General features: G+C 35.8%; 1 protein-coding gene across 1 annotated transcript in view; it reads left to right on the forward strand.

Annotated features, from left to right (window-relative positions):
* Positions 1-26,952, forward strand: part of MYCBP2 (MYC binding protein 2) — a gene marked incomplete at its 5' end in the record, with an annotated part of 292,519 nt that overhangs the window by 215,448 nt on the left and 50,119 nt on the right. Inside the window, 4 exon segments of the mRNA XM_027769695.1 lie at positions 18,447-20,090; positions 21,020-21,189; positions 22,145-22,389; positions 24,673-24,840. Coding sequence (XP_027625496.1) covers positions 18,447-20,090; positions 21,020-21,189; positions 22,145-22,389; positions 24,673-24,840 — 2,227 coding nt within the window.

A 26,952-nucleotide genomic window follows, 5' to 3' on the forward strand; every position in this document is an offset into this window, starting at 1 on the left:
CAACAGTTTTTACATTAAATATACCTAGGTTGCAGGAATTTTTTAGGACAAGGGAAAAAACTACAAGGAAAAAAATTGTGATCAGTTAAGCAGAGTAGCAGAATATTTATATTAGGCCAGTAAAATTTGTTCATCCTTAAATTTAGTCCTTTTTTTTTTAAAGAATTATCTAACTTTTTATTTATATTTTGATTTGACCAGAAAGGTACAGAATGAAAGAAAGAGAGAGAAAGAAAGAGAGGGAAAGTGAGAAAGCAAGCCATCAGGTCTGGGTCTCAAACCGTTCTTGGCCATGTGGGAGTCCAGCACCCTTAACTACCATATCACCTGCTAGCCCACCTTTACATTTTGTTTTAAAAAAGAAATTTTCTTAATAATGTCATAGCAGTAGCAGACAAAAGAACTAAGGAGTAAAGACCTTTTGTCCTACCTAGAGACCAAGTCATCACAAAAACAAATATAATTGCTTTTTATTTTACCACATTTAATTAGAACAATATTTAAATACAAAATATAAAATCATAATTAAAGTTAATTTGTCTCTTTCAAGAGATAACAAGTTTCCAAATGACTTTGTGGCAATATAATTTGATATAATGTTGTATGTAAGTTTATCAGTAGCACCACTTCTTTTATTATCATTGTAGAATACAATTAAAACCATGACTGAGCTCTGTCTCAGTTAACCAGTTTTTTTGAATCATTACCAGCCTGTATTTCCAACAGTGGGAATTAGACCCTTTTTTAAGAGTTCTTATTCTTAAAAGAGTATCATTGAATTTTGACTTTTATATTTCAAAAAAGCTTAAGTCTTAATCTTTAGCATAAATGAAAAAAGTATGGATTCCAAATAAGAGCTTTAATGTTTTGAAATAATTCAGAATTATATTTTTCACACCATATAAGAAAATATAAGAATGGAAGAGCATTATTGTTAAGACTCCTTGGTTAAGACAGGCTTTCCCGATCTTTACTGCGTGCCACCCGCAAACTTTTCACTGTGCTTTTGAAGATGGCTTATTCGTACAGTATGAGAGAGAGCAGTCTATTCTCAGTGTGGAATGAGTTGCAGGAAGAAATTTAGAAAGGGACAAATAGCTACTAGTTTTTGTTGGTCTATTTTTTATGGCATAGTTTCATTATTTGCTTTGAAATTAATTCTTAATATAGTAATACTATGACAAATGTTAGTATGAATGTTAGCATAAAGGCCAGGTTTATTTGTAAAATTTAGAGATCATTTCTATCCTGAATTATGATCACAGCACAGCATTTGTAAGTTCCTTGTTTGTCCACTGTGAAGGTATATATATGGATAAAGACTTGATTTAGGAAGGAACCTGTATTTTCATGTTTTCCCCCAATTAGTTTTGTGACACTAAGTTGCTTTCTAAGATCCTATTCTACTCCTAAAGAAAAATCATATGATGACTTCCAACAAAGATTTTAGGAAATTAAAGTCAGTTTCTATTCAGATATTTAAATTCAAGAAAATATCTCACACTATCACAATGACTAGGATATTGTAGTTTTAAGCTCTAACATCTTTATACCTCCAAATTCTTATCTTTGTAGTCATGGGCCTGAATTGGTCTTCAGTCAGTTCAACTGTCTTCTCTGTACTGTGAAAGCTTGACCTGGGTTCTTTTGCTTCATCAACGGTTTCTCTAGCCACCCTTCACTTCCTTGTTGTAGGAATTCAAACCGAAGAGAATGCTTACGTCGTTTATATGACAGCATGTCCTAGTACATTTGTTACCTTTCTCATGACTAGGTTTGAGCTGTTCTCTCTCCCTTTCCCCCTACAATCATATTGGCTATTGTTTTTATTCAACCCTTCATTACCATCTTCCTTTAGATCAGTTTTTATTCCTCTTTTTATTCACTCATCCTTATTAAGTATCGATTTGAGTACATGATCACTGCTGGGTTACCAGGACCAACAAGGTAAAGAAAAAATGATCATTGATCTTGGATAGCTTCTAGAATATTGTAAGTGTGTGTCTTTTTAAAAGTTGGTATCGTGTTTAAGTGCTCCGTGATCAATATTCACAGAATGAGTGGAAAAATAAAGTTCCTGGAGAGGCCAGAGAAAGCAAGGGGGAAAAAGGCAGCCCTTCATCAGATTGTTGAAGGATTCATATTAGTTTATAGGGGAAGGGCTAGGGAAGAAGGTTCAAGAAGTTTCTTGCTTAGACATTTGGAAGAATGTTGTTTCTACTTACTGTGGGGACTGCAGGAGAGCCTAGTTAGGGGAACAGTAATAAAGGCTTATTTAAAATATCATGCTGGTAAGGTACTCTTGTATAACAAACCCCAGAATGACATGTACTTTAAAATGAGCACTGTTTTTTATTTACCTCATGATTCTGTGGGTTGGCAGCTTAGTTCAGCGTTCAGCTGGATAGTTCTGGTCTTGGCTGGGTTTCTTTACTCATTTGTAGCCACCCAAAAGTCAGTTACGGCTTTGCTTCATCTAGATGACTCTTGGCTAGATGAGGGGGATGATTGAGCCAAGTGTCTCATCATTCAGCAGGCTAATCTGGGTTTGCTCTAATGGATGTTTCAGGATTCTTAGAAAGCAGAAGCATGCATAATCATCTGAGGTTTAGTCTTAATACTGGCACATCTTTCTGCCACATTCTGTTGGTGGAAGGAAGGAAGAAGTCTAGCTTATATATGTTCAAGGGCAGGGACGTAGATTCCACCTCTTGACTAGAATTGCCTCACAGGAGCATGGATACAGGTATAAGAGTCACTGTTGCCATATTTGCAGATAATCTCTCCCAGAAATGTTAAGTTTGAGGTTACTGTTAAATCTGGTTGAAATACCGAGTTAAGATTGTTATATCACCCTAGAGTTTAGGAGATATATCTGAAAAGGTCATATAAACTGGTAGTCTTTATAGCAGACTTATAGCAGACTAATTTGGGAGTTGTTTAAATATGGGTGATAATTTAAAGCTATTAGAATAAATGATAGCAGCAGGAGAATAAGTATATGTTCAAAAAGAAGACACAGAAAGAATAATCCCTGGGAAACTCCAGTGTTTAGAAATGGTTTACAAGTTTAAAGAGGAAGTAGAATTAACTAGATACTGGAGGAGCCCTAGATATAAGTGTGGTATTTCTAGATGCCAGGTAAAGAAAGTATTTAAAGGAGATGGTAACAATCTGTATCAGATGTTGCTGATAGGTCAAATAAAATTAGCATTGAGAATGGGTCATTGAAATTAGCAACATGAAGGTCATTGATGACCTTGATAAGAGCAACTCTAGTAGAATTTGATGCCAAAGTTAGATCAGAGCAAGTTCAAGAGAAAGGGACAAAGAGAAATTGAAGAGTACGAGTATAGATAAATTTGTCAAGATTTGCTGTAAAGGAAAGGAAAAAAATAATGTGATACCAAGAGAGAGAATGTAACATTTAGAGAAATTTCTATTTTGTTTTGTTAATAGAAAAAAGTAACATCTAAGTTGTTTTTTTAATAAGAATAATCGCGTATGAAAGAAAAATTTACAATGCAAGAGAGAGGGGAGAATTTCTGGAACAACTTTCTTGCATAGGAGAGGGATGCGATCCAGCACAGAGTGGAAAGGTTGCCTTAGTCGGAGTACAAATAGTATATCCACTGTAAGGGAGAAAGATAATGCATAATGCTGTTAGGAACTAAGAAACGTTCTCATTTCTTTTTTTCTCAATAAAATAGGACCCAGTAATCAGCTCAGAATTAGCATGGAGAGACAGTGATGGTAAATTGAGAAAAGAGAAGACAGTACAAAATAGTCAGAGCTGATGTGTACCCAATATGTAGCACATACCAAACGTGTACCCAATATGTAGCACATACCAAGTCCCATTCCAGCCACTTCATGTGATCAACTTTGATCTGTGTCCTAGAACTTGTCCAAGAAACTCCATCCAGTGTAAGTATGCATGACCTAGAGGCATTATCTTAACGCTGGAGAGGGTGGAACCAGACCCGGAAGGATCTTGTAAGCCATGCTTAGTATTAATAGTTTGGACTTTATCCTGTAAATGTAAATTAAAGGAGCAGATCAAGGAGACAGGTTCTGCAGAATGTTAAACGAAGGAAAGACAGGTCAGTTTTAACTTGTGAGAGATGAATAAGAATCCTAGAGAATGGGAGCATGTTGGAGACGGGGATCTAGAACAAAAGATTCATTATAGAAAATATGTAGAAGGAGGAATAATTTTAAAATGTCAAGACAGTAAAATGTGTAAGACATGCTAATCACAGTTGTGGGAACCAGACTGGAATGGCATTTACTTTTCGTTTTGTTTTGAAAGACAATATGCTTACCTAAAAAACACAGGATAGAAATCAAGTTTTAAGAAAAAATTTACTAGGTTGAGTAACTTAGCTCCTGTGGGCTATAATTTGAAACCGAGAGGCATATTTAGTGTCCTTATGACTAAAGATGGCATTTACTGACAACTTGAAAACTGATTTAATGGGAACCAGCAGTTAATGTAATGGCTATGTCGCTGGACTCCCATGTAGTCGACCACGGTTCGCATCCTGGACCTAGTGACTTAAAACTCACGCCGGGCACATGTGCGTGCATGCCCAAGATCCCGAGAGGAGAATGGAGGAGAAGGGATTGTGGCGTGACTGTCCCCACTGGGGGGTGATTTCTTGCTTTCTGTCTCTATGTCTCTCTCTGTCTGTCTGGCGAGCGCACGCGCCCTATAGCAAAAACCCCTCCAAAAAAAAAAAAAAAAAAGGAAAAGAAAACTGATTTAATGAATCATTAAAGCATTTTTGTGATTTTGCACTTAATTAAATTTAGAAAGAATTAAGTCTACCATAAATCCCCCTTTGTTCTCTCAAAGGTCTACACTGTCATGTATTTCAATACATAAGCTTAGAAGTAAATGTTTTGTTTTGTTGTTTGAGAAAGAGGGCATATGCACTCGCAGGAAAGATAGTGAGACAAAAAACCAGACATCACCCCTCATGGGGGATAGCCATGTTGCAGTCCCTTCTCTTCCTTTTTTCTCTTGGGATTTTGGACACACACACACACACACACACACACAGCATGAGTTTTAAGGCACCAAGTACAAGACTCAAACATTGGTCAACTACATGGGAGCCCAGCAACATAATCAGTACACCATCTGCTGGTCCCCAAAGTTTGTCTTTTAAATCAGACGTCTCACCCTTCTTTCTTTCCTACTTTGATTTATTTAAGAAGTCTACACTGTCAGCAGCCATGATGACATAACAACACAATTAATTTCTAGTATTAGTGGTGCCTGAGAAGTCACATACCTCTCATTTTGTCAATGAGAGAATCCTTGGTGATGCCCAAAGTTGCACAATCAGCTGGCAAATCTAAGACTTGAATTTAGGTTTCAAGACTTGAATTAGATTTCAATTTAGATTTCAAGAGTAGACTGACTTGCTCTGGTGGTTTTTCCTACTACATCTCAGTTACTTACTTGGACAGTAAGAATGAGAAAAAACAAAAGAATATTTAGTTCAGTCATTTTATACCAAACATCCTTCAACAACATCCTTAATAAACTTTTGCCTGATGGGTAGTTCACAATATCCCAAGATTGATTGAGTGGTTAGTACTTTTTAGTGTTTGTTAGAGACTAAGGAAACAAAAATTGGCTCCCCGCCCCACCCCGTAACAGTAAAAACAAGCCTAGGACAATCCTCCCTCTACTTTATCTGTGGTTAACACCTGCCCTCTTTTTTAAGGCAGTGAACTGGTGCCTGCGTTTCTCTTCTTTCTCCAGATATTGCTTTAAAAAGCATCTTATCCTTAGAGCACTTTTGTCTGGGGTTTAGATTTTAGCTTTCTTTCTTTCTACATAACCATCATGTCCCTCTCAGGACATCACTTCTAGAGGCAGGGCATAGTTATGGTTAAAGTTAGTCAGCCGATCAAAGTGTCAGATTTCTCTGATGTATAGTTACTATTTTTTCTGTACAACTAATGAGCCATGTATGAAAAGCAAGGTTTTGGGACCAGCGGTTGGCATAATATAAAGCAAGGTTTTTTGAAAAAAAAAAAAACCAAAACTTTATTTATTTATTTCATGAGAGAAAGAGAAAAAAACCTTCTAAAAGGGTTCCAGTGCCATGATCTACCTTTAGCCAATCCCAGATTGTGGGCACACACATGCTCAGGGTACTCAGGGAGGTTGTTGAACATGAACTGGGAACCTTCCCTTGTAGGATTACCCCTGAAGAACATTGTGTTTACCACTGTGCCACTGTCTAGCCCAAGATTGATTGATGGATTGATTGATTGATGGATTGATTGATGGATTGATTGCCAGAGGGTGCACACATTCACCAAAGAGAGACAGAAAGAAAGGGAAAAAGCATTTCCCAATGAGGCATAATCATACTGCAGCCCCTTCTCCATTTCATCAGGATTTGGGCATGTGTGCACAGGTTCCTGACATGTTTTCAAACTGCCAGACTGGCACACAATTGGCCATTTAGGCTTTAGCTCATCTAACGCTTAGGCCACAGAGGCAGTCCCCCAAGATTTTTGATTTGGAGAGTATCACTAGCTTTCTGTATCTCAAGTTATTACCTAGAAGCAAAAGCAGGTCCAGCCCCTGTGGTGTAGTTGATGATGTACCAGGCTGCTGAGCTGGAAGCCACAGCTAACCATGATGATTTGAGTCCCCTGTTTGGTAGACTTGAAATCACACCAGTCTGGATTCTGGCAAGCCGAAGGATTAGAGGAAGGACATCACCGTGTGACTGATCACTGTGGTGTGCGTCTCCCTCTCTTTCTCTCTTTCTCATTCACACACATGCACCCTTTCTTGAATGAGAATTTTTTTAAAAGAGATGTCTTTCTTTTTGAGAGGATGTTTTGAAATTATTCTTCCTAAGATCTGAGATATACACCCATCATATTATGCTCAGAGTTTTCCTATTACAGTTATCACAAATTCTGAAATGATATGTTTTTTCTGAATTTTATTTCTTTTAACCATACTAGGATTTGCTATCTATTCAATAATATGCTGTGAATATGTTTTATTAAAGTTCAGTTATATATATATAGAAGACATTTTATCTTGGAGCTATCCACTTCACACATTATCTTCCATTTTCTTTCCTACATTCGGATCATGTGGATTAATAATGTAGCCTAGGGGGACCAGCAGTTAGCGTAATGGCTATGTCATTGGACTCCCATGTAGTCGACCACGGTTCGAGTCTCAGACCCAGTGGCTTAAACTCACGCCGGGCACGTGTGTGTGCGTGCCCAAGATCCCAAGAGGAGAATGGAGGAGAAGGGATTGCAGCGTGGCCTTCCCCCCTGAGGGGTGATTTCTCATTTTCTATCTCCCTGTCTCTCTCTCTCTGTCTGGCAAGCGCACACGCCCTATAGCGAAAACCTCTTCCAATAAATAAATAAATAAATAAATAAATAAATAAATAAAAATAATGTAGCCTAGGGACCAGCAGTTGGCATAATGGCTATGTCTCTGGACTCCCATGTAGTCGACCCCGGTTCGAGTCCCAGACCTAGTGGCTTAAACTCATGCCGGGCGCCTGTGCATGCGTGCTCAAGATCCAGAGAGGAGAATGGAGAAGGGATTGCGGTGTGGCCATGCCCCCGGGGGATGATTTCTCACTTTCTGTCTCTCTGTCTGTCTCTTTCTTTCTGGTGAGCGTACACACCCTATAGCAAAAACCTCTCCAAAAAAATAAATAAAAATAATGTAGTCTAGTGAAAAGCTTGTTTCTACTTTATCCTTAATTTTAAGATTTTGTTTTACCTTTTATTTCTTTTGTTTCTTTTTGTATACTAACATTTAGGTAAATAAATTTTAGTTCATATCCTATATTTTAAACTCCTTTACATTCACGTAATTCCACATTTCTCCTGATATATTATTACCAAGAAAAAAAAGATACTGGATACATTGATTATCCAGTGATACTGTCAGTCCAGATAGCTGTCATAGCTAAAAGTGCATAAAAATCATTACTGTCATTTTTTTTTTTTTTAGGTTGTTGTCATAAGGTATTGTGTACTCACTGGAGAGGAGAGAGACAGAGAGATATAGAGAGAGGGAAAGTGAGAAATTACTCCCCAGGGGGAATGGCCACACTCCAGTTCATTCTCCTTTTGTGATTTGGGGCACACATGCACATGCACCCAGGGTGACTTTGAAGCCACCAGGTCTGAAACTAAAACTGTAGTTGGCCATGTGGGAGTCCAATGCCTTAACCACCATGCCACCTGCTGGCCCCACACTCATCTTTTATATCCTCTGAAACGTTGATGGAAATAGTGGGAACAATGTTACTTATATTTAATTATGCTTTCTTTAAAAAAATATTTTACCAGAGGGCACATGCGCTTGCCTAAGAGAAACATAGACAGAGAGAAAGTGAGGCAACACCCCCAGGTGCATGGTCACACTGCAGTATGGTTCCATTTCTTCCTCCTTTCACAATGTTGTACACACATGCATATACACCCAGTGTGCTTTTTAAGCCACCAGGTTTGTAACTTGAACCATGCAGTTGACCATGTAGGATCTAGCCCCTTAACCACCATACCATGGGCTGGCCCTCCTTATTTTTTATCTGCATATTATTTGGCTATTCATGCCTTTTGACCAGATTGTACATGTAATTTATATATTATCTGTACAAGGACCAATTTACTATATTAAAATATTTTAAGTATTTAAAATTTTTTTTTTTTGAGAGGTTTTCGCTAAAGGGCGCGTGCACTCGCCAGACAGACAGAGAGAGAGACATAGAGACAGAAAGCGAGAAATCACCCCCCAGGGGGGATGGTCACGCCGCAATCCCTTCTCCTCCATTCTCCTCTCGGGATCTTGGGCACGCACGCACACGCGCCCGGCGTGAGATTTAAGCCACCGGGTCCGAGACGCGAACCACGGTCGACTACGTGGGAGTCCAGCGACATAGCCATTACGCTAACTGCTGGTTCCCAAGTATTTAAAATTTTAAAATCAACAAATTTTAGATTATCTGGACTGTAAGTTAGACCTAACCATTTACTGCCTGTTGTAGGAGCTTATGCAGTCAGAATTATCTGAGGCTCTTTTAAGAAAGAATGCAAATATAAATTATTTGAGGTTTACATTGGGTGAAGACAAAAAAAGAAAGGGAACAGCAGATGGTGGTAATGGATACATCACTGGATTCCCATGTAGTCGACCACTGTTCGAGTCCGGGACCCAGTGGTGTAAAACTCACATCCAGGAATTTACATGTGTGCCCAAAATCCCGAGAGGTAACTGGATGAAAAGGAATTGTGGTGTGGCCATCCCCCTGTGAGGTGATTTCAGCAAAGTCTCTGAAAGAAAGAAAGAGAGAGAGAAAGAACAGATGGACAGAAGGAAGAAAAGAAAGAAAAAGAAAGGAAGGAAGGAAGGAAGAGAGAAAGAGGGAGGAAGGAAGGAAGGAAGGAAGGAGAGAAGAAAGAAAGAAAGAAAGAAAGAGAAAAGAAAAGAAAGAAAGAGAAAGAAAGGAAAGGAAAAGAAAAGAAGAAAAGAAAAGAAGAAAAGAAAAGAAGAAAAGAAAAGAAGAAAAGAAAAGAAGAAAAGAAAAGAAGAAAAGAAAAGAAGAAAAGAAAAGAAGAAAAGAAAAGAAGAAAAGAAAAGAAGAAAAGAAAAGAAGAAAAGAAAAGAAGAAAAGAAAAGAAAGAAAGTTCTATAATGCATTGAGATACAGGAGGGACTCCTGACAGTGGGCTGAAGACAGTCCCGTGATTCTAAGCAAGGGAAAAAGCGAGTGAGGAGATAGGGAAAGGGAAACAAGCATTCTCGACAGGGTCATCACATAGTGGTTTTCCTCCAGCCAGCCTGGAACAAGCTTGCACACCTGGCACATACAGGGAAACCTTGGGATATATATGTGGGACCTTCCCATGTGGGCCTAGCATCATGGGGTATTGCATTATTGCTGGAGTCCAGAGAGTTCTTTATTACATTTTAAGAAATATATGTACAAATAGAAATAGGATATGTTTAGTATGATACTTTGTGAAGCTCTTTCAAATTTCTATCCAAATTTTTTAGGATTGCATCTAGTAGTTTCACTGAAACTGTGAAATTTGTAACTGTTTTAGGGTCTCCTCAAGATAGAGAATTAGATATGAGAAACAGAATTACAGATGAAGATTATTTCATCCAGTTATTTTTAATACCCTAGTGGAATATTCATTTTTTAAAAATTTGCCATAGAGTGGTATGCTTGTCAGAGAAAGAGAAAAAAAAGAGAAAGTGTAAAAGCTCCCTCCAGAAAGGATGGCCACACCATTATTCTCTCAGGATTTTGGGTGTGCCCAAATGCCCAATATGATTTTCAAGCTTCTTGGTCCAGGACTTGAACCACACAGTTGGTGATGTCTATCTAGTTCAACTGCCTTAGTCATCAGGCCAAGCAACTGGCCCACCCAGTAGAATATTCTTCGAAAAACATTTCCATAAGTATTTCACCTTTTTTGAGTATTGAGTATTGGTGATAGTGATTATATGCATTGTTATTAGATACTTTCTTGAATATAATGTATTTCTCTTATATTGTCTTTTCTAATACCTTATTTATAATTTTTTAACATTACCTATAATTAATTTAGCAGTTATTGATATTGTAACATCTTGATCAATAGCATCTCAATTAACTTAATTCTTACTGACCATAATGCTTAAAATTTATCTTTTTCTAAGAGTTGCTGTTCCCTAAGTTTTACTTTTGTTCTTGTGAAACTGTTGAAGTATAATAACTGTGGGATTTTGTATAAGAATTCATGAGTAATTAACCCTGTCACTATAGGCCTCTAATGTTATTACTGATTTTAATTTGTGAATTTAACATTTCTGATGATTGCTGAATGGCTCAACACTTGAATGGATGCCATTTTTAAATCCCTGCAGTTTTGTGTACTGCCACTAGATGGTGACAAGGTTCCTTGATTTTTCTCTCCTTTATAGTCCCAGTGATGATGTAAAGATCTGATATATCAGAATACCACAATTTGTCTCTGTTAAGCTAAAATGAGCATGTTTTCCTTATTAAAAAGAAAATTTGCATTGTTTTATCTATAGAATAATTTTTTAATGTGCAGTTCCAATGGCCTCAAGAGTGTATGACAGTAAAATAAAGTGTCCCAGGGACCAAGGGATCCAAAAAAAAGGATAAATGGCACATAAAGAACCATATCGTTTATGAGAGGAGTTTTATAACTAAATCAACAATGAGGGCCTCCATGGCACAGTCAGTGCCATATTGAACTACAGTGCTGGGAGGCACATAGCCACCCATGAGTTAAGATCTCCTGCCCAGCAGACCTCAGACATGACAGGCACACATCCCACCCAAGACTCTGCCATGCTGGAGGGCTAGAAGGAAGAGATCGCCACGGGACAAAACCCTGTTGAGGGTGCTTCTCTCTCTCTCTCTCTCTCTCTCTCTCTCTCTCTCTTATATGTACATACATTATCAGAAATAAAAATAAATTTTTTCAAAAAGAGGGTACTAGAGAAAAGTCTAGATTTGTTTTTAATATTATACTTTGTAGTTTATAATACCAAAAAGTCAAAACTTTATGAAGATGAATTTAATTATTGGTTTTGTCTATATAATAGGATTTTTTAGAAGAGCATTATTATTTAATCCTCCTCAGATGGTTTTTAAAATGTCAGACAGCCTTTTTCTATCTGTGTATAAATATCTGTTTTTCTCTTATGGATTGCTTTCTTTCTTAAATTAAAGAATAAAAATATTTTTAAAAGTTTACTATAACTTTTTAAAAATATGTTAAATATGAGCAGATTTTGAAAAAAATCTGCAGAACAAGTGTTTTCAAGCACAACAGCTTCTTTAGTCACTTAACAATAACCATTTTAGACTTTTATGCAAAGAATGTTCATTTTTATTCATTCTGAATCATACCTAGGAATACAGGCTCTATAGACTTTATTGCATATTAAGGACTCAATGCCATTATTGGCTTCAATTCCTTTTCCAGGAATTTGTCCTTAAACCCCTCTACTTCTTATACGTATTCTTGTAATTTTTCTCATTTCTGTTTGTGGGTGTGTCTAGTTAAGATGATATTCTGATTTCCTGCTCTTCAGATATTTTAGCATCCACGCTGGGAGACTGTATTCCTACATGGACAGTTTGGAGAGATTTAAATAGCCTAACAATTCCTTCTGCTGCCTGACACCATTAGGGTTTTACAGATTTATTCAAAAAGAAGAATATTCAAAGATTTTTAAATGTTTCCAATTTTAACTGAGATTAAATGGCTTTATGACATGTATGTCATTTTCTCAATCTACTTCCATTTTCTTTTGTACCAGATGTATTTGTGCTTTAGTCCCTGCCCACAGAAGCTGGTCTAGTCAGTCTGTGACTTTTGTCCCCCCATATTCAGTTGTCATTTTTTTTTTGTTTTTGAGAGGTTTTTGCTGCAGGGCACCTGCGCTTGCCAGAAAGACAGAGACAGAGAGACAGAAAGCTAGAAATCACCCCCCAGGGGGGATGGCCACACTGTAAATCCTTTCTCCTCCATTCTCCTCTCGGGATCTTGGAAATGCACGCACACGCGCCCTGCGTGAGTTTTAAGCCACCAGGTCTGGGAGTCGAACTGCAGTCGACTACATGGGAGTCCAGCAACATAGCCATTACGTTAACTGCTGGTCCCCTCAGTTGTCATTTCTTAGGTCTTTACTGTCCTACCAGTTGTGTTTTACAGAGTTGATCTCTTAGAAACAGCTATTGAGTACTTGATACCACACCAACTTCTCATGCCTAGATTCCTTCTGCATCATTATTCTGTATTCCCAGGGCTTTGGATTCTTGTAGGTCTTACTCTCTAGTGGTCTTTTCCAGTCATGTGCTATTACCCAATATTTGCATGTGTATGACTCCCAAGTTTAACAGCACCTAATATATTAGGTCATCATAAAAGTCATAAAGTATTGTTCTATTTTTCTATGCAAAAATACATGACTTTTCCAAAAATCCAATAGTATATACTTATTTGTCCATTTTCTCTCTTATTTCACCTGAACATAAGCTCTGTAAGAGCAAGAACTTTGTCTCTGTTCATTATAATAGCCCTAATGCCTAGAACAATATATGACACATAATATGTATTTAATATATTATAGTAGATGACCTAATTAATGAGTTGTTCATCTTTTCTGAGCCATAATAATGAATCATTTAAAAATAGTATTATTAGTATTTTTCAGAAAGTATATGTACAATAGTTCTAGTTTTGTTATTTGGATAACACTAAAAAAAGTTATATCCTTATTGCCTAAACTTATTTCAGTTCAACTCATTTTTATTTTAATTACCATGAGTTAAAATTTTACATAAAAGTTTTTTTCAGATTTTTTTTTAGCTTACTATTTTCAAAACACTACAGTCCAAAGGTTCTTTTAATTCTTTGAAAAAAGATAAATTACATAATATTATGTACTTCATTTTCTGCATGGTAAATTATTGTGTCAAATGTTTTCCAGTGAGTTGTAAATTTACTTTGCTTTGTGTTGTAAGACTCTTTGTAAGCAGAATTTGGTATCTCACAAATATGATGTACAAAACAAACACTAAATTCTAGGTTTTTCACTTGAAATAGACTAAGAGAAGTAGTCAAACAGAAATGTCAACTTAGGCTCATTCTGACATACATATTGAAAAGTCATAGTAATGGGTCCATTCAGAAAAACAGGTGAAAAATAGATTAAACTGTAAATAACTGTTTTTCACCTCCCACTGTTTTCTTTTTTTTTTCCAATAATTCACTTACAAGCCTGTATAATTAAATGACACAAATTAAAACTGAGCTAAAGCAATATTAGTCTCCAAAAAAAGTCTCAGATTTGATATAACAGATTTTTAACCCTTATTAACTTTTAAGTTAACATATTTGGACCTATCAACACATATTCTTCATCTAAATAAATTAATTTAACCTTCATTTTCTGTTTTAGTTTTAAAGAAATATAAACTCATTGAAAAATTTGGCAGAATATAAACTATTTTTAATGACAGTTTATAGTTGCATACCATTTGAAATGCTTTGTTTTTGCTTATGTTCTCTGCTGAATTTTTTTTTCCATTGAATCTGTGCTGCTTCTTTGCCAATGTTTTCCACTGTAGACTCTCCATCTCGCAACCTTGCTTCTCGTGAGCGCATTTACAAAAATTATGGTGTAGCTGGGCCTGCCTCTGCTCTCTCATCTCTGTCTCACAAACTGAAGGGTGGGTATACATGCATTCATGGATGGGCCATTCTTAATTAAATAGGAAGTGTCAATAAAGAAGTTTTAGTTCACCTCAGTCATTTTCATCCCATCCCATTTTTTAAAAATAAAGTTTATTATTTTATTTAAAATTGTATATGTTTGGGCTAATTTATGATATATTAATACTTATTCAATATTATAGTAGATTATCCTAATTGCTATGCATGCTTATATCTGTAGGTTATTTTATTTTATGCCTTTATGTGATCTTAAAAAGAAAATAGATTTGTAGAAAGAAAAAAATGCCCAATTACCATGAATTGAAATTTGGGGTTTTTATGAATCATTATAAGATGATATATGCATAAGGCATAAAGTACATTGTGATCTCTAAGTATATAGTACTTTATGAGACAATTTTAAATTCATATTACTGTTATAAAATGTAAAATCTTTTAACTGTTTTAGTTTTTTTTGTGTAAAATACCTTGATAATTAAGCTAAAGTTTTTTAGTTGAACTTTGTTATCAGGGCACATATATGTATAAGACTACCTGTCCTGTCTGGCATGAATCATCCTTATAGTATTTTCTTAGTATTTGTTAGTATTTTAAATTTAAAATATTTAACTTTTGACAGTTGACAAAATTCCAGACAATTAAAAAATATGCTTTTACTATTTAAAAATATTATAGATGCTTACTCATATGTTTTTGTCTTAGAGTAATATTTACTCTAAGACAAACACTAAATTTAAAAGATTTAAAACTTTTAAAATCTCATATTTTAAGAAAACTTTATCAAAACTTTTGCAGCAATGATTAATACACTGCATGTTTTTCAAGTAATTAGTAATTTTATTTTTTCTTAAAAATGGGTAAATTTTTACATTTTTCTGCTGTATAGATATAATACTGTTCTAAGTATAGTAAATATAAAGTTAAGTAGATAGTATTATATACTTGATCTCTATAGAATATAGTGTTATCTATAGTAACATTTAGTATTGTATAATCTGCTATATACTATATGTTATGACATATTTTAAGGTATTATAATATATTATAGCATGGCGTTATATAATCTGATCATTTATGACTTGGGCATGAAACAAAATCATACAGATTATTTTGTGAGTGAATATATAACATTTCACGTGTTTAATTTGTTTAAATATAATCCATTTTTGTTCTGTCCTACATTGTTATTTCTTCAGACTTTCTTTGAAGTTAGATCATTTTTTGCCTGTTGTTGCTTAAACTTATGAATATAAATATTATGTTAGGTGATGAATGTGAAAGTATTATCAGTTATCTGTACCATTCCTAGAGGTATAGAAGTAAGGTTTAGCAATGCCTGTGCTTTCTAACCTTCTTTATACAACAGACTGTTTTAGTCACATGTGACAAGTGGTATTCCTTATATTTGACAGATTCTTTTTTCAGCCAACCACACAAGAAATTTCTATATGAGGAAATAGTCAGTATTGTGAGTGCATATACTCCTAGAATTAGATGTAGCATCAGCACGCATTTACCATTTCTTTTGCAACAGGTGTGTGTGTGAGTGCATACACTCCTAGAATTAGATGTAGCATCAGCATGCATTTACCATTTCTTTTGCAACAGGTGTGTGCAGAAGAGACTTTACGATATATCTAAGACGCAGATAGTCTTTGTCAGGAACCCTTCTCCTTATGTTAGCAATCCTGAAATAAATTGTCCCTTTCTAGAAATTAGACCGAAAACCTTCTTCACTTCACAAATTGATTTTTTAGAGAAAAAGGTGCCAGTATAAAAGATCTACTATTTATTTGTCTAGATTCACAATTACCAAAGGTTTAGCTTCTGAAATAAATGTGATAATAAAGGTTAAAAAAATGCTTTCAGGTCTCTACTAACAAAAAATTAGTACTCTAAGCATCACATGTTCAAAATTAGTGGCCAAAACTAGCCTGGTGTTTAATTCTACCAAATACAACTCACTTGTTTATAAAACTTGCTCTATTCTGTTACTAGGTAAATAAGATGAAATGGGCAGTGGTTTCTTAAATTACTTTTGACATTTTTGAGTTTTTATTTATTAACACATCTGTTTATCTGTGCTCTCTGAAAATAGCATCAATATTTTTAATTCTTTTCTCTATTGTGGTTCTTTTTCACCAATTTTCCCCAAAATTTAGTTCAATCTCTTATACTACATTTACAAAGAGAGTAAATGTATAATAAAGGAAATGCATGATTGAATAATAAAACATTGCAAGAAAACAAAGGTATTATGTTTAGTATAGTTACTTTTATTCATCCAAAGAATGAGAATAATTATTCTAAGCATTGGCATTTTGCCATTAAAATATTTAGTTCATCCGTGTGCCCTAAATAGTCTACTTATCGTACACTATCATTTTTTTTTTTACAGGTTTTTGCTATAGGGCATGTGAGCTCGCCAGGAAGAGAGAGAGAGACAGAAAGAGAGAAGTCATCCCCCTAGGGGGATGGCCATGCCACAATCCCTTCTCCTCCATTCTCCTCTCGGGATCTTGGGCACGCACGCACATGCACCCAGCGTTGGGTCCGGGACTCGAACTGTAGTCGACTACATGGGAGTCCACCGACATAGCCATTACGCTAACTGCTGGTCCCTACACTATATCATTTTGTTACAGGATTACTCAGTTTACAAGTCTCTAATTCATACATAACAGTGACTGCTGTCACCTCTGTCCTGTGGCCTTCAGAGTCATAATTGTAAAAAATACAATGACTCTCAGAGAATCTGAAGATTTGGGCATAATAGAAGATTTTTTTTAAGAAGAATAAAATATTGCTTATTCAAATATTTATTGAACTTCAGATGTATTCCATGGTCTATTCTTGATATTACATCAGTGAAGAGTAATAGACAAAAATACCTGCCCTCAAAGACCTGTGAGGAAGGCAGATTCTACAGTACTACTCTTCAGTAATTAGACTATGACTATGAACATAGCACACACAAGCAAAAAAAAAAAAAAAAAAAAAAAACACAAAACTATTATTATTATGTTCCTTTTTTTAAAATAAGAAAGAAGGAAAACCTAGATTTGTAACCAGTTAAATTCATCATATTTTCCTAAGAATTTTCTTTTTAAAAACATACATACTTCTAGCAAGGTTTATGGATTTCGGTTTTCATGCACCCTGAATTACTTCAGTCAGATTGTTTTCCTCCTTACACTATCACTCGCACTAAGAGTAGCAGTTTTTATCTTTAATAGGAAAGCTAATTTGAAGGTTATACAGTTTGAGTATCCCTTATCCAAAATGCTTGATACCAGAAATGTTTTGAATTTCAGATGTATCACATTTTGGAATATTTGCATATACATGAACCATCTTGGTGATGGAATGTTTAAGTCTTGAAATTTATGCTTCACATACTGTACACATTATACACATAACCTGAATATTATTTTTTTTGTGGCAGCATTTTTTTCTTTTTTAAGGTTTTTGCCATAGGGAATGTGTACTTGCCAGAGAGATAGTGAGAGGGAAAGTGAGAATCACCTCCCAGGAGGATGACCATACCACAGCCCATTCTCCTTCATTCTCCTCTGGGATTTGGGGCTCAAACACACATGTACCCAGCCTGATTTTCAAGTAACGAGGTCTAGGACTTGAACTGTGGTTGGTCATGTGGGAGTCCAGCACCTTAATCATCATACCACCTGCTGGGCCAGTGGCAGCATTTTGAATATGACCTAACACATAAGGTCAAGTGTAGAATTTTCCATTTGTGGCATCATATTTGATGAAATCTTAGAGCATTTGAGATTTGAGATTTTTGGATTAGAGATGCTTAACCAGTACCACTTCCTTGGACCAAAGCTGACTCAATGCCTAAAATTAACTATAAAATAGTAAGAAGGACAAACACTGAATTAAGACCATGATTCCAAAACCAAATGATATCCATTTAGAAATATCGGTTGCTTTGCCTTATAAGGAGGATATATCCTCTTTTTTATTTTTGTCATTCTCCTGACTTCTTTGAAAATAGTTTTAGTTTTCCTTTTTTTCTTCAAATATTTTTGTGTATTATAAGCAATATAAATTTTTTAGTTATTTTTTATTTCACTGTTTAATTGCTAAATTAGCAGTAAGCTATAATTTTATTAACAAGTTTCACTATGAAATGGACCATACAGGTGACCGAGGAACCATCTCAACATCTGCTAGACCAGTCTCTACATCAGGAAAATCAGAACTGTCCTCTAAACACAGCCGATCGCTTAAACCTGATGGACGTATGAGCCGGACTACTGCTGATCAAAAGAAGCCAAGGGGTACAGAAGGCTTATCAGCTAGTGAATCCCTCATGTTAAAATCTGATGCTGCAAAGTTGAGGTCTGATTCCCATAGTAGGTCATTGTCTCCCAACCATAATACCTTGCAGACACTGAAATCTGATGGAAGGATGTCTTCTAGCTTCAGAGCTGAATCCCCAGGGCCAGGTTCTCGATCATCATCTCCTAAGCCAAAGACTCTCCCAGCCAGTAGGTCTAGCCCATCTGGTGCTAGTTCTCCACGATCTTCCTCACCACATGATAAAAATCTACCTCAAAAAACTACTGCTCCTGTTAAGACAAAACTTGATCCACCTCGAGAACGATCCAAGTCAGACTCTTACACACTTGATCCAGATACCCTCCGGAAGAAGAAAATGCCCCTCACAGAACCGTTAAGGGGACGATCCACGTCACCAAAACCAAAATCAGTACCAAAGGATTCTAAAGATTCGCCAGGATCTGAAAATAGAGCTCCTTCTCCCCATGTGGTACAGGAAAATCTTCACAGTGAGGTGGTTGAGGTCTGCACCTCAAGTACTTTAAAAACAAACAGTCTAACGGATAGCACTTGTGATGAAAGTAGTGAATTTAAGAGTGTAGATGAAGGTTCAAATAAAGTTCACTTCAGCATAGGAAAAGCACCACTGAAAGATGAACAGGACATGAGAGCGTCCCCCAAAATAAGTAGAAAATGTGCTAATAGGCATACCAGACCCAAAAAAGAAAAGTCTAGTTTTCTTTTCAAAGGAGATGGCTCCAAACCTTTAGAACCAGCCAAACAAGCCATGTCTCCTTCTGTGGCTGAGTGTGCCAGAGCAGTCTTTGCCTCTTTCCTGTGGCATGAGGGGATAGTCCATGATGCAATGGCTTGTTCTTCTTTCCTAAAATTCAATCCTGAACTGTCTAAAGAACATGCTCCTATAAGGAGTAGTTTAAATAGTCAACAGCCTACAGAGGAAAAGGAAACCAAGTTAAAAAATAGACACTCATTGGAAATATCATCTGCTCTGAATATGTTTAATATTGCACCTCATGGACCAGATATATCTAAGATGGGTAGCATCAACAAAAATAAGGTGTTATCTATGCTTAAGGAGCCACCTCTGCATGAAAAATGTGAGGATGGGAAAACTGAAGCGACTTTTGAAATGTCCATGCATCACACAATGAAGTCTAAATCTCCTCTTCCCCTAACTTTACAACATTTAGTGGCTTTTTGGGAGGACATCTCTTTGGCTACTATCAAAGCTGCTTCCCAGAATATGATTTTTCCAAGTCGTGTTTCCTGTGCAGTCCTTAAAAATAAAGAGTGTGAGAAAGAGAATAAGAAGGCCAAAAAGGAAAAAAAGAAAAAAGAAAAGACAGAAGTTAGGCCGAGAGGTAATCTGTTTGGTGAGATGGCCCAGCTGGCAGTAGGAGGACCAGAGAAAGATACCATCTGTGAGCTGTGTGGAGAATCCCATCCTTACCCAGTGACCTATCACATGAGACAAGCTCACCCAGGTAAATGATAACTGTTGACTGTAAGTACTTTATAATAAAATGAGTGAGGTCACTGCTAACTTGAGCTGTTCTATTTATTATCTCAAAGTATAGGAAAACTATTGCCCACATAAAATATCTTATAAAATCATCTTTAAAGGGCATCGTCAATACAGATTTTGTGAAAAGCAGGAGAAGAACTTCTATAGTATGGTGGTCAGGCAGTTATAACTCTTTCATTATAGTGTAGTAAATTTTGAAATATTGTTACTATTTTTAAAATATTTTATGTGTTATCCAGAGGATGCCATTGAAGTGTCTTGCACAGTAGAAATAATAGCATGTCTCTATATAAGGGGCAGATCCCAATCTTTTTTTATTTTAGTGTTTTTATATCCAAAATTGCATATTAAATCAAACTGCATGTCATATTCAAAATTGAATATCATTCCTTTGGATATTTCCTGAGGAATTGATATCAATTGTTGAGTCAGAAGACTACATTTTAGATAAATATAAGAATTTTTATGACATTGGTAACTATTCCAAAATACACCTAATACAATTTAAATGTTTTCTCTTTCTACTTACTGTATCTGAAATGTTACATAAATGTGTGATTTCTGAAACTATGTCATTCTTACAGAACATTTTATACTTGTTTTATCTAATTTTATTGACATACTTAAGTAAACCTAAATATATTCATAGCCTATATGTCTCTTAATCTGCTTAGACATACAGTATCTAACATTTTGGGCATGATTCAATTAATGCTTTTTAGCCAAGCGAGCTACAGTATTTTTGCTATAGATCTTTTAAAAAATTAGATGCTTCAGTATTTTCCTTACTTTGAAAAAGTAAATCTGCCGTTAATGTATAAATAGTAAGGATCAAACTGTTAAGGCCACCAAAAGTGTTAAATACTTATTTTTGTTAATTGTTTCAAGGTTGTGGCCGGTATGCTGGTGGACAAGGTTACAACAGCATTGGGCATTTTTGTGGAGGATGGGCTGGTAACTGTGGTGATGGTGGCATAGGAGGAAGCACTTGGTATCTGGTATGCGATCGCTGTAGAGAAAAATACCTCCGGGAGAAACAGGCTGCTGCAAGGGAGAAGGTACCTTTTTCCATTCTAGGCTATACTGTTAATAATATAGGTACATTTTATAAAATCTTTTCATGCTTATTTTATTGCAGCAGGTAATTCTGCAAACTTGATAATACAAATTAGCTTTCTAGGGCCAGCAGGAGGCGTGGTGATTGCACTGAACTCCCATGTGGCTAACTGGAGTTTGAGTCTTGGCCCCATGGTATGAAAATCAGACCAGGCAGGAGTGCATGCAAGTGCAAAATCACAAAAGAAGAATGAAAAAGAAAATCACCCCCGGGGGATGATTTCTCACTTTCCCTCTCTCTGTCTCTTTCTGGCAAATGCTTGTGCCTCATGGCAAAAAGCATGCGTGCATGCATGCATAAATGAATGAATAAATAAATAAGCTTTTATATCAGAAATAATATACAAATTTAATATTTATCCCAGGTCAGCTATTTTTAATTTTGAAAATAAGTTACATCTTTGAATAATACAAAACAACTGATACATATTATTGTCTATTGCTCCATACTCGTAAATATTTTTCTCACTTCATTTTTCCTGGCCTTTTTTTTTCCTGTTCTTCATCTCTTCTCTCTTTTCCTTAATTCCTAATTATAGTGTAGAATTCATGGAAACTCAAGGTCATTGACACTTATGGCACACTAACTAAAAGATTTGCTGAACACAAAGAGTTTATATACTCTTTTTTAGCTAGAATTGCATTTAAATTTATCTTGCTTGGTTAGTTTTTAAGTTTCCCAAGGAAAGAAAAGGAACGCAGTTTGTATTCAATGTAAAGCAATCACAGTATATTCAGGAGAAGCATGAAGTGGGTACTTTCTTGTAATCACTGTAATTATTTTTAAACAGTTCAAGTGTTTCATAATTTTTATCAGAAACTCAAAATACTTAGCTTAAGAAATTAAAATGTTTAATGTAAGTAGGAAAAGGTCCCTTGATTTTTTTTCTTTGACAGGTCAAACAGTCTAGGAGAAAGCCAATGCAAGTCAAGACCCCTCGTGCCTTGCCCACCATGGAAGCTCACCAGGTGATTAAAGCCAACGCACTCTTCCTGCTGTCTCTGAGCAGTGCAGCAGAACCAAGCATTCTGTGTTATCATCCTGCAAAGCCATTCCAGTCGCAGCTGCCCAGCGTGAAAGAGGGCATTTCTGAGGATCTTCCCGTGAAAATGCCTTGTCTCTACTTACAGACATTAGCTAGGTAATAAAACCCTGTTGGTTTCTCCCACCATTGGATTAACAGCTACTATTTATTCACTGATATCATAGGGTAGTTCAGTATTTCTCTGAATGCCCACACTTCATTAGATATTGTGTTAGATAAACTTCCAAGAATGTATTTTTTGAATCTCTTAACTGACATATGACTGTAGCGCACACGATGGTAGTAGATACTAAAAGAAAATAAAAGTATTCTGTCAGTTTATATTATTATTATTACAAAATAATATTTGAGGAAGTAAGACTGAAGCTGTTGCTCTTCCTTTCTCCGCCATCGTGGTGTGTGCAGTTCCCTCAGCTCTTTGCCATGTCTTCTAACAAGACTTGAAGTGGTTTCTGGCCAAAAAACAGAAGCAAAATCATCCTATTCCCCAGTGGATTAGAATTAAAACTGGTAATAAAATCAGATACAACTCCAAGAGGAGACACCGGAGAAGAACCAAGCTGGGTCTAGGAGGAACTGGACAGGATATGGGCCACATATTTATGCTGTACCAAGGTCACTATGGTCTTGCCACATCAAGCTAAAAATGGTCGGTCACCACTGACTGGACACTTGGAGGTGTTTTATTGGAAAAAAATGATGCTTCACTTTCTTTCTAAGTTCTGCATTGGTAGGTTGGTTCAGTAATAAATATGTGAAACCTTTAAAAAAAAAAAAGGCTGAAGTTGTTACTCTTTGGGCAGGCTTCACTTTTACAATAATGGTGAATGCTGAAGTGGAAACTGATATTTCTATGAAGTCTTTCATTTTTTTAATTATTTATTCCATTAACATTTAAATGAGTACCAGTGAAATGCCAACTTTGTGCTAGACCCTTGGCCCTGAAGAAAGCAAGAAGAATATAATAAAATCCTGACTTCCAAGTGCTCACACAGGTGGGAGCCATGGAATGAGAAAATGTCATGGATAAGTACGATAATAGGAATATGTATAGGATGCTATTAGACATTAAAGATGGAGAAAAATCTTCACAAGGAACTCAGGAAATACATCCCAGAGTGTTTGACCCTTTAGAATAGTCTCAAAAGATAAATAGAAATCCTCAGGCAAGTGATGAAAGCAAAGTGATTTTTTTAGCAGAGTAAACCAGGTGAAATCTCATCACACATTTGAGCAATCGTGGACTCGTTAAAGCATTGGCTGCTGGGGGAAATATGCGAAACATGGTTTGAAGTATTACCCAGGGATCGTGGGACCCTGAAGCCTGGGCTAGGGTTGGATTTTGTTCCATAGTCAAGATAAACAGTAAAAGAATTTTAAACAGAGAATTGAAAGGTCACTCTGTGGAATATTGAACTGGATAAAAGGACATAACTGAAGTTGGAAAGATGCCTGTTAATTTTAAACTATTTCTCTATATTAAATTTGGATGGTGCAGTCTATACTGTCACTTCAAAACAGCCTTTTCTAAACCAAATTCAGATTTATTTTATCAGTTTACAAATGAAGATTTCTAGGTATTGCCAGTTGGCATGACTTGCCAGCAGTTCCATTTTGGAAAGCATTGTCTCTCTGTATAGTAGAATTGTATGGCTTTTTAAAAATTGTGTACCTATTGTTAAAATAAAATGAATCAAAACAAAAATGGAACGTGAGACTCAGTACATTGGAAACTGAGATGGAACTCATCAGGCATGCCACATCTTTACCTTTAATCAGACCAACATTTTGTTCCAGTTTGAAAGGAAAGAATCAAGATGTACAAAGTGCTCACATAGCGTAATCGTGTGGTCTGTATTTTTAACTTTCTGGAGAATGGGCACATTCCTAACCTGGGGACCATTACATGTATCTAATATTTTTCAAATTTGATTCTGCCCCAAAAAAATGACTAATAATATTTAAATAGCCCATGCAAGAAATGATACGACCTGAATCAAGGCAATGATAGTAAGGAAGGAGAAGAGACAGTGCTTATGAGAGGAAACCTAGTATCATCGGCCCGAATGACTGGTGGTAGCTGAGGACTAAATCCGCACTGAAATATTTTAGCTTAAGCACCAGGGAGTCTAGTAGGAATGAATCATTGACCAAAACACTGGAAGATGAAAAAAAGTTTTCACAAGGGAAGTGAGTTCAGTTTGGGATTTGAAAGTTTGTGATTCCTGGAACATCTGTGTGTAAAATTACCAGACTTTTAATACTTCATCTTTAATTATAGATTTATGTGTGCTGCTTTTTCTTTTGCAAAGGAGATTAAAAGTGGGGAGGATCTGTATTGCCATCGTACTTTAAGTTACTGAGTTTGATTTAATGCAGGCATCATCATGAAAATTTTGTGGGCTATCAAGATGACAACCTATTCCAGGATGAAATGAGATATCTGCGTTCAACATCTGTACCTGCCCCATACATATCAGTAACTCCTGATGCAAGTCCTAATGTATTTGAAGAGCCGGAGAGCAATATGAAGTCCATGCCACCGAGGTATTTTAGTTCTCTCTATATATTGAATAGCCAGTGTTTGGCAGAACTAAGACTAGAAAATAATGCTCTAGTCCTTTTGTACATTCTTCTGTCTCAGGAAGGACATTGAGTCAGCTCTGCTAACTGTTGGAGCAGTGAGAAAAAGCATACATATGTGAATAAGGTAAGATCTTTGCAGAGAGAAGCAGACTAGTAGTAGAGAAAAGATCCATTAATGAAGTATTAAGAGATTATAAATATTATATCATTTACCACTGTAGTAAATCAGAGTTGGGAAAAGTTACTTTGAGGCAGTACTTACAAGTTTCATAGAGAAAGTGGTACTGAAAACAAATCTTAAGCTTCTTGAATTATTACTTACAATGCCACCTCACTTAGGCATGGTAGTATCAGAAGAGTAAAGAGCTTGAAAAAACTGAATAGAAACATATGGATATAATGCACAAAGAATTAAAGTTCCACAGAAACTTTGATGGAGGAGGAATGACATGATAAAAATGCAGAGTCTCACAGTGTCGATTGAGAAGCTAGTAAATTTAGTCAAACACTTCAGCTAGGTGTCTGGAATTGGATTATGTTGGTGGCATTATAAAAAAAAGTTGTGGAAAGAGATATTTTGGAAAAAACAGTGTGACTTGTTGACTTACTAGGTAATGAAAATGAAAAATTTAAGATGACATCAAGATTTCACACATGAAAACTTAGGACATGTCATTGGAAAGAAAGACCTTTGCTGAGGGAAGAGATATACTTAGGCCACTTTATTGATACTATCAGTTATAACTGTAAATTAATGTAATAGATACTTTAATTAGCATAATAGTACTTATACATCCAAATGAGTATTTTTCCATTAAAAAACCCTGAAATCTCCTCTCCACCTGCTACTGTGAGGATTTGGGGATTACTCGTCGCAGGTTTTTTGGAGCTTCTGTTGACATTTTCTCCAAGGAGTATGATATAGCCTTTTATATTTTTAAAGGTATTAAAATGTCTCTAAAGGAAATAGACTTTTTTTTTTAAAGTTAGCAACTATTTTGAGACTGATCTGATAAGTTCGATTCAATGTGTTATTTTTATCCTTTAGGATCAAAATCAAGTAGCATGGACTTCTAGGTAAAGATAGTGAAATAAAACTTTACCAGTGAATCTTTCATTCCAAGTACTCAATAATTTTTTCCTACTTTATTTTATCATTTTTAAATTTATGTTTCATCGTTGTACATCTTTGTGGGGCACAACATGGATTTTCAAAGCATGTTTGCAATCTGTGACAGTCAGGTCAAGGATAATACCTTCATTAAAGAACACATTTGAGATAGATAATCTGCGATGTCTATTTGTTTATTTTAAATTTATTTATTTTACATTCGTTCACTGAACATCATTACAGCATACAAAATGTGATTTCCCATCCAGAATACACTGTATAGTGGCTTAATCATACATGTTATCATCAACAAATAATCTTCTATTTCTTGTTTCTGAAATATACACATAGATAGATAGATAGATAGATAGATATTTCTCCTATTTCTTATCTTCACCAATGCCTATTGTTAAAAAGTAGATATCAAAAAAAAAAAATTTACCTGCCCCAACTATACAAGTTGCCATATATTTCCAAAAGTGATGACCATGAAAACAAATAGGAGATTCTGATATACTTCATCACCCCTAAAATCACACTGAGGAATCAAATATCTTTCAATTTAAAGAAAAATAGATTAAGGAAATAAATGGAAACTCCAGGAATAGTCAAGGTGGAATCTTCTAGTGTAGAAACCCCTAATATTATCACTAGAATCTAATCTCAGAAGAGGGAATCTTTCTAGGAACTCCTATTTTCTACGACTGTATACTGACACAGAGCAGTAATCCAAGGTCTCAAGGAATGCCTGGAAATGGAATACACAGCCACTAGTGGAATCATCTGTGTATAGTATATTAAATAAAATCTCAAATAATCTCTGGGAGGGGAATCAAACACGTGTCAAATATGGTGGGAAAGGAAATCTAGGGAAATCCACCTACATAGATATCAGAACAAATAGAGCTTAACGACCTGTGTACTTTGAAAATGAAAGAAGTAGTATGTCATATATAAGTCAA

Source organism: Tupaia chinensis, unplaced genomic scaffold (assembly GCF_000334495.1).
Source record: "Tupaia chinensis unplaced genomic scaffold, TupChi_1.0 Scaffold000013_1, whole genome shotgun sequence".
Taxonomy (NCBI): Eukaryota; Metazoa; Chordata; class Mammalia; order Scandentia; family Tupaiidae; genus Tupaia; species Tupaia belangeri.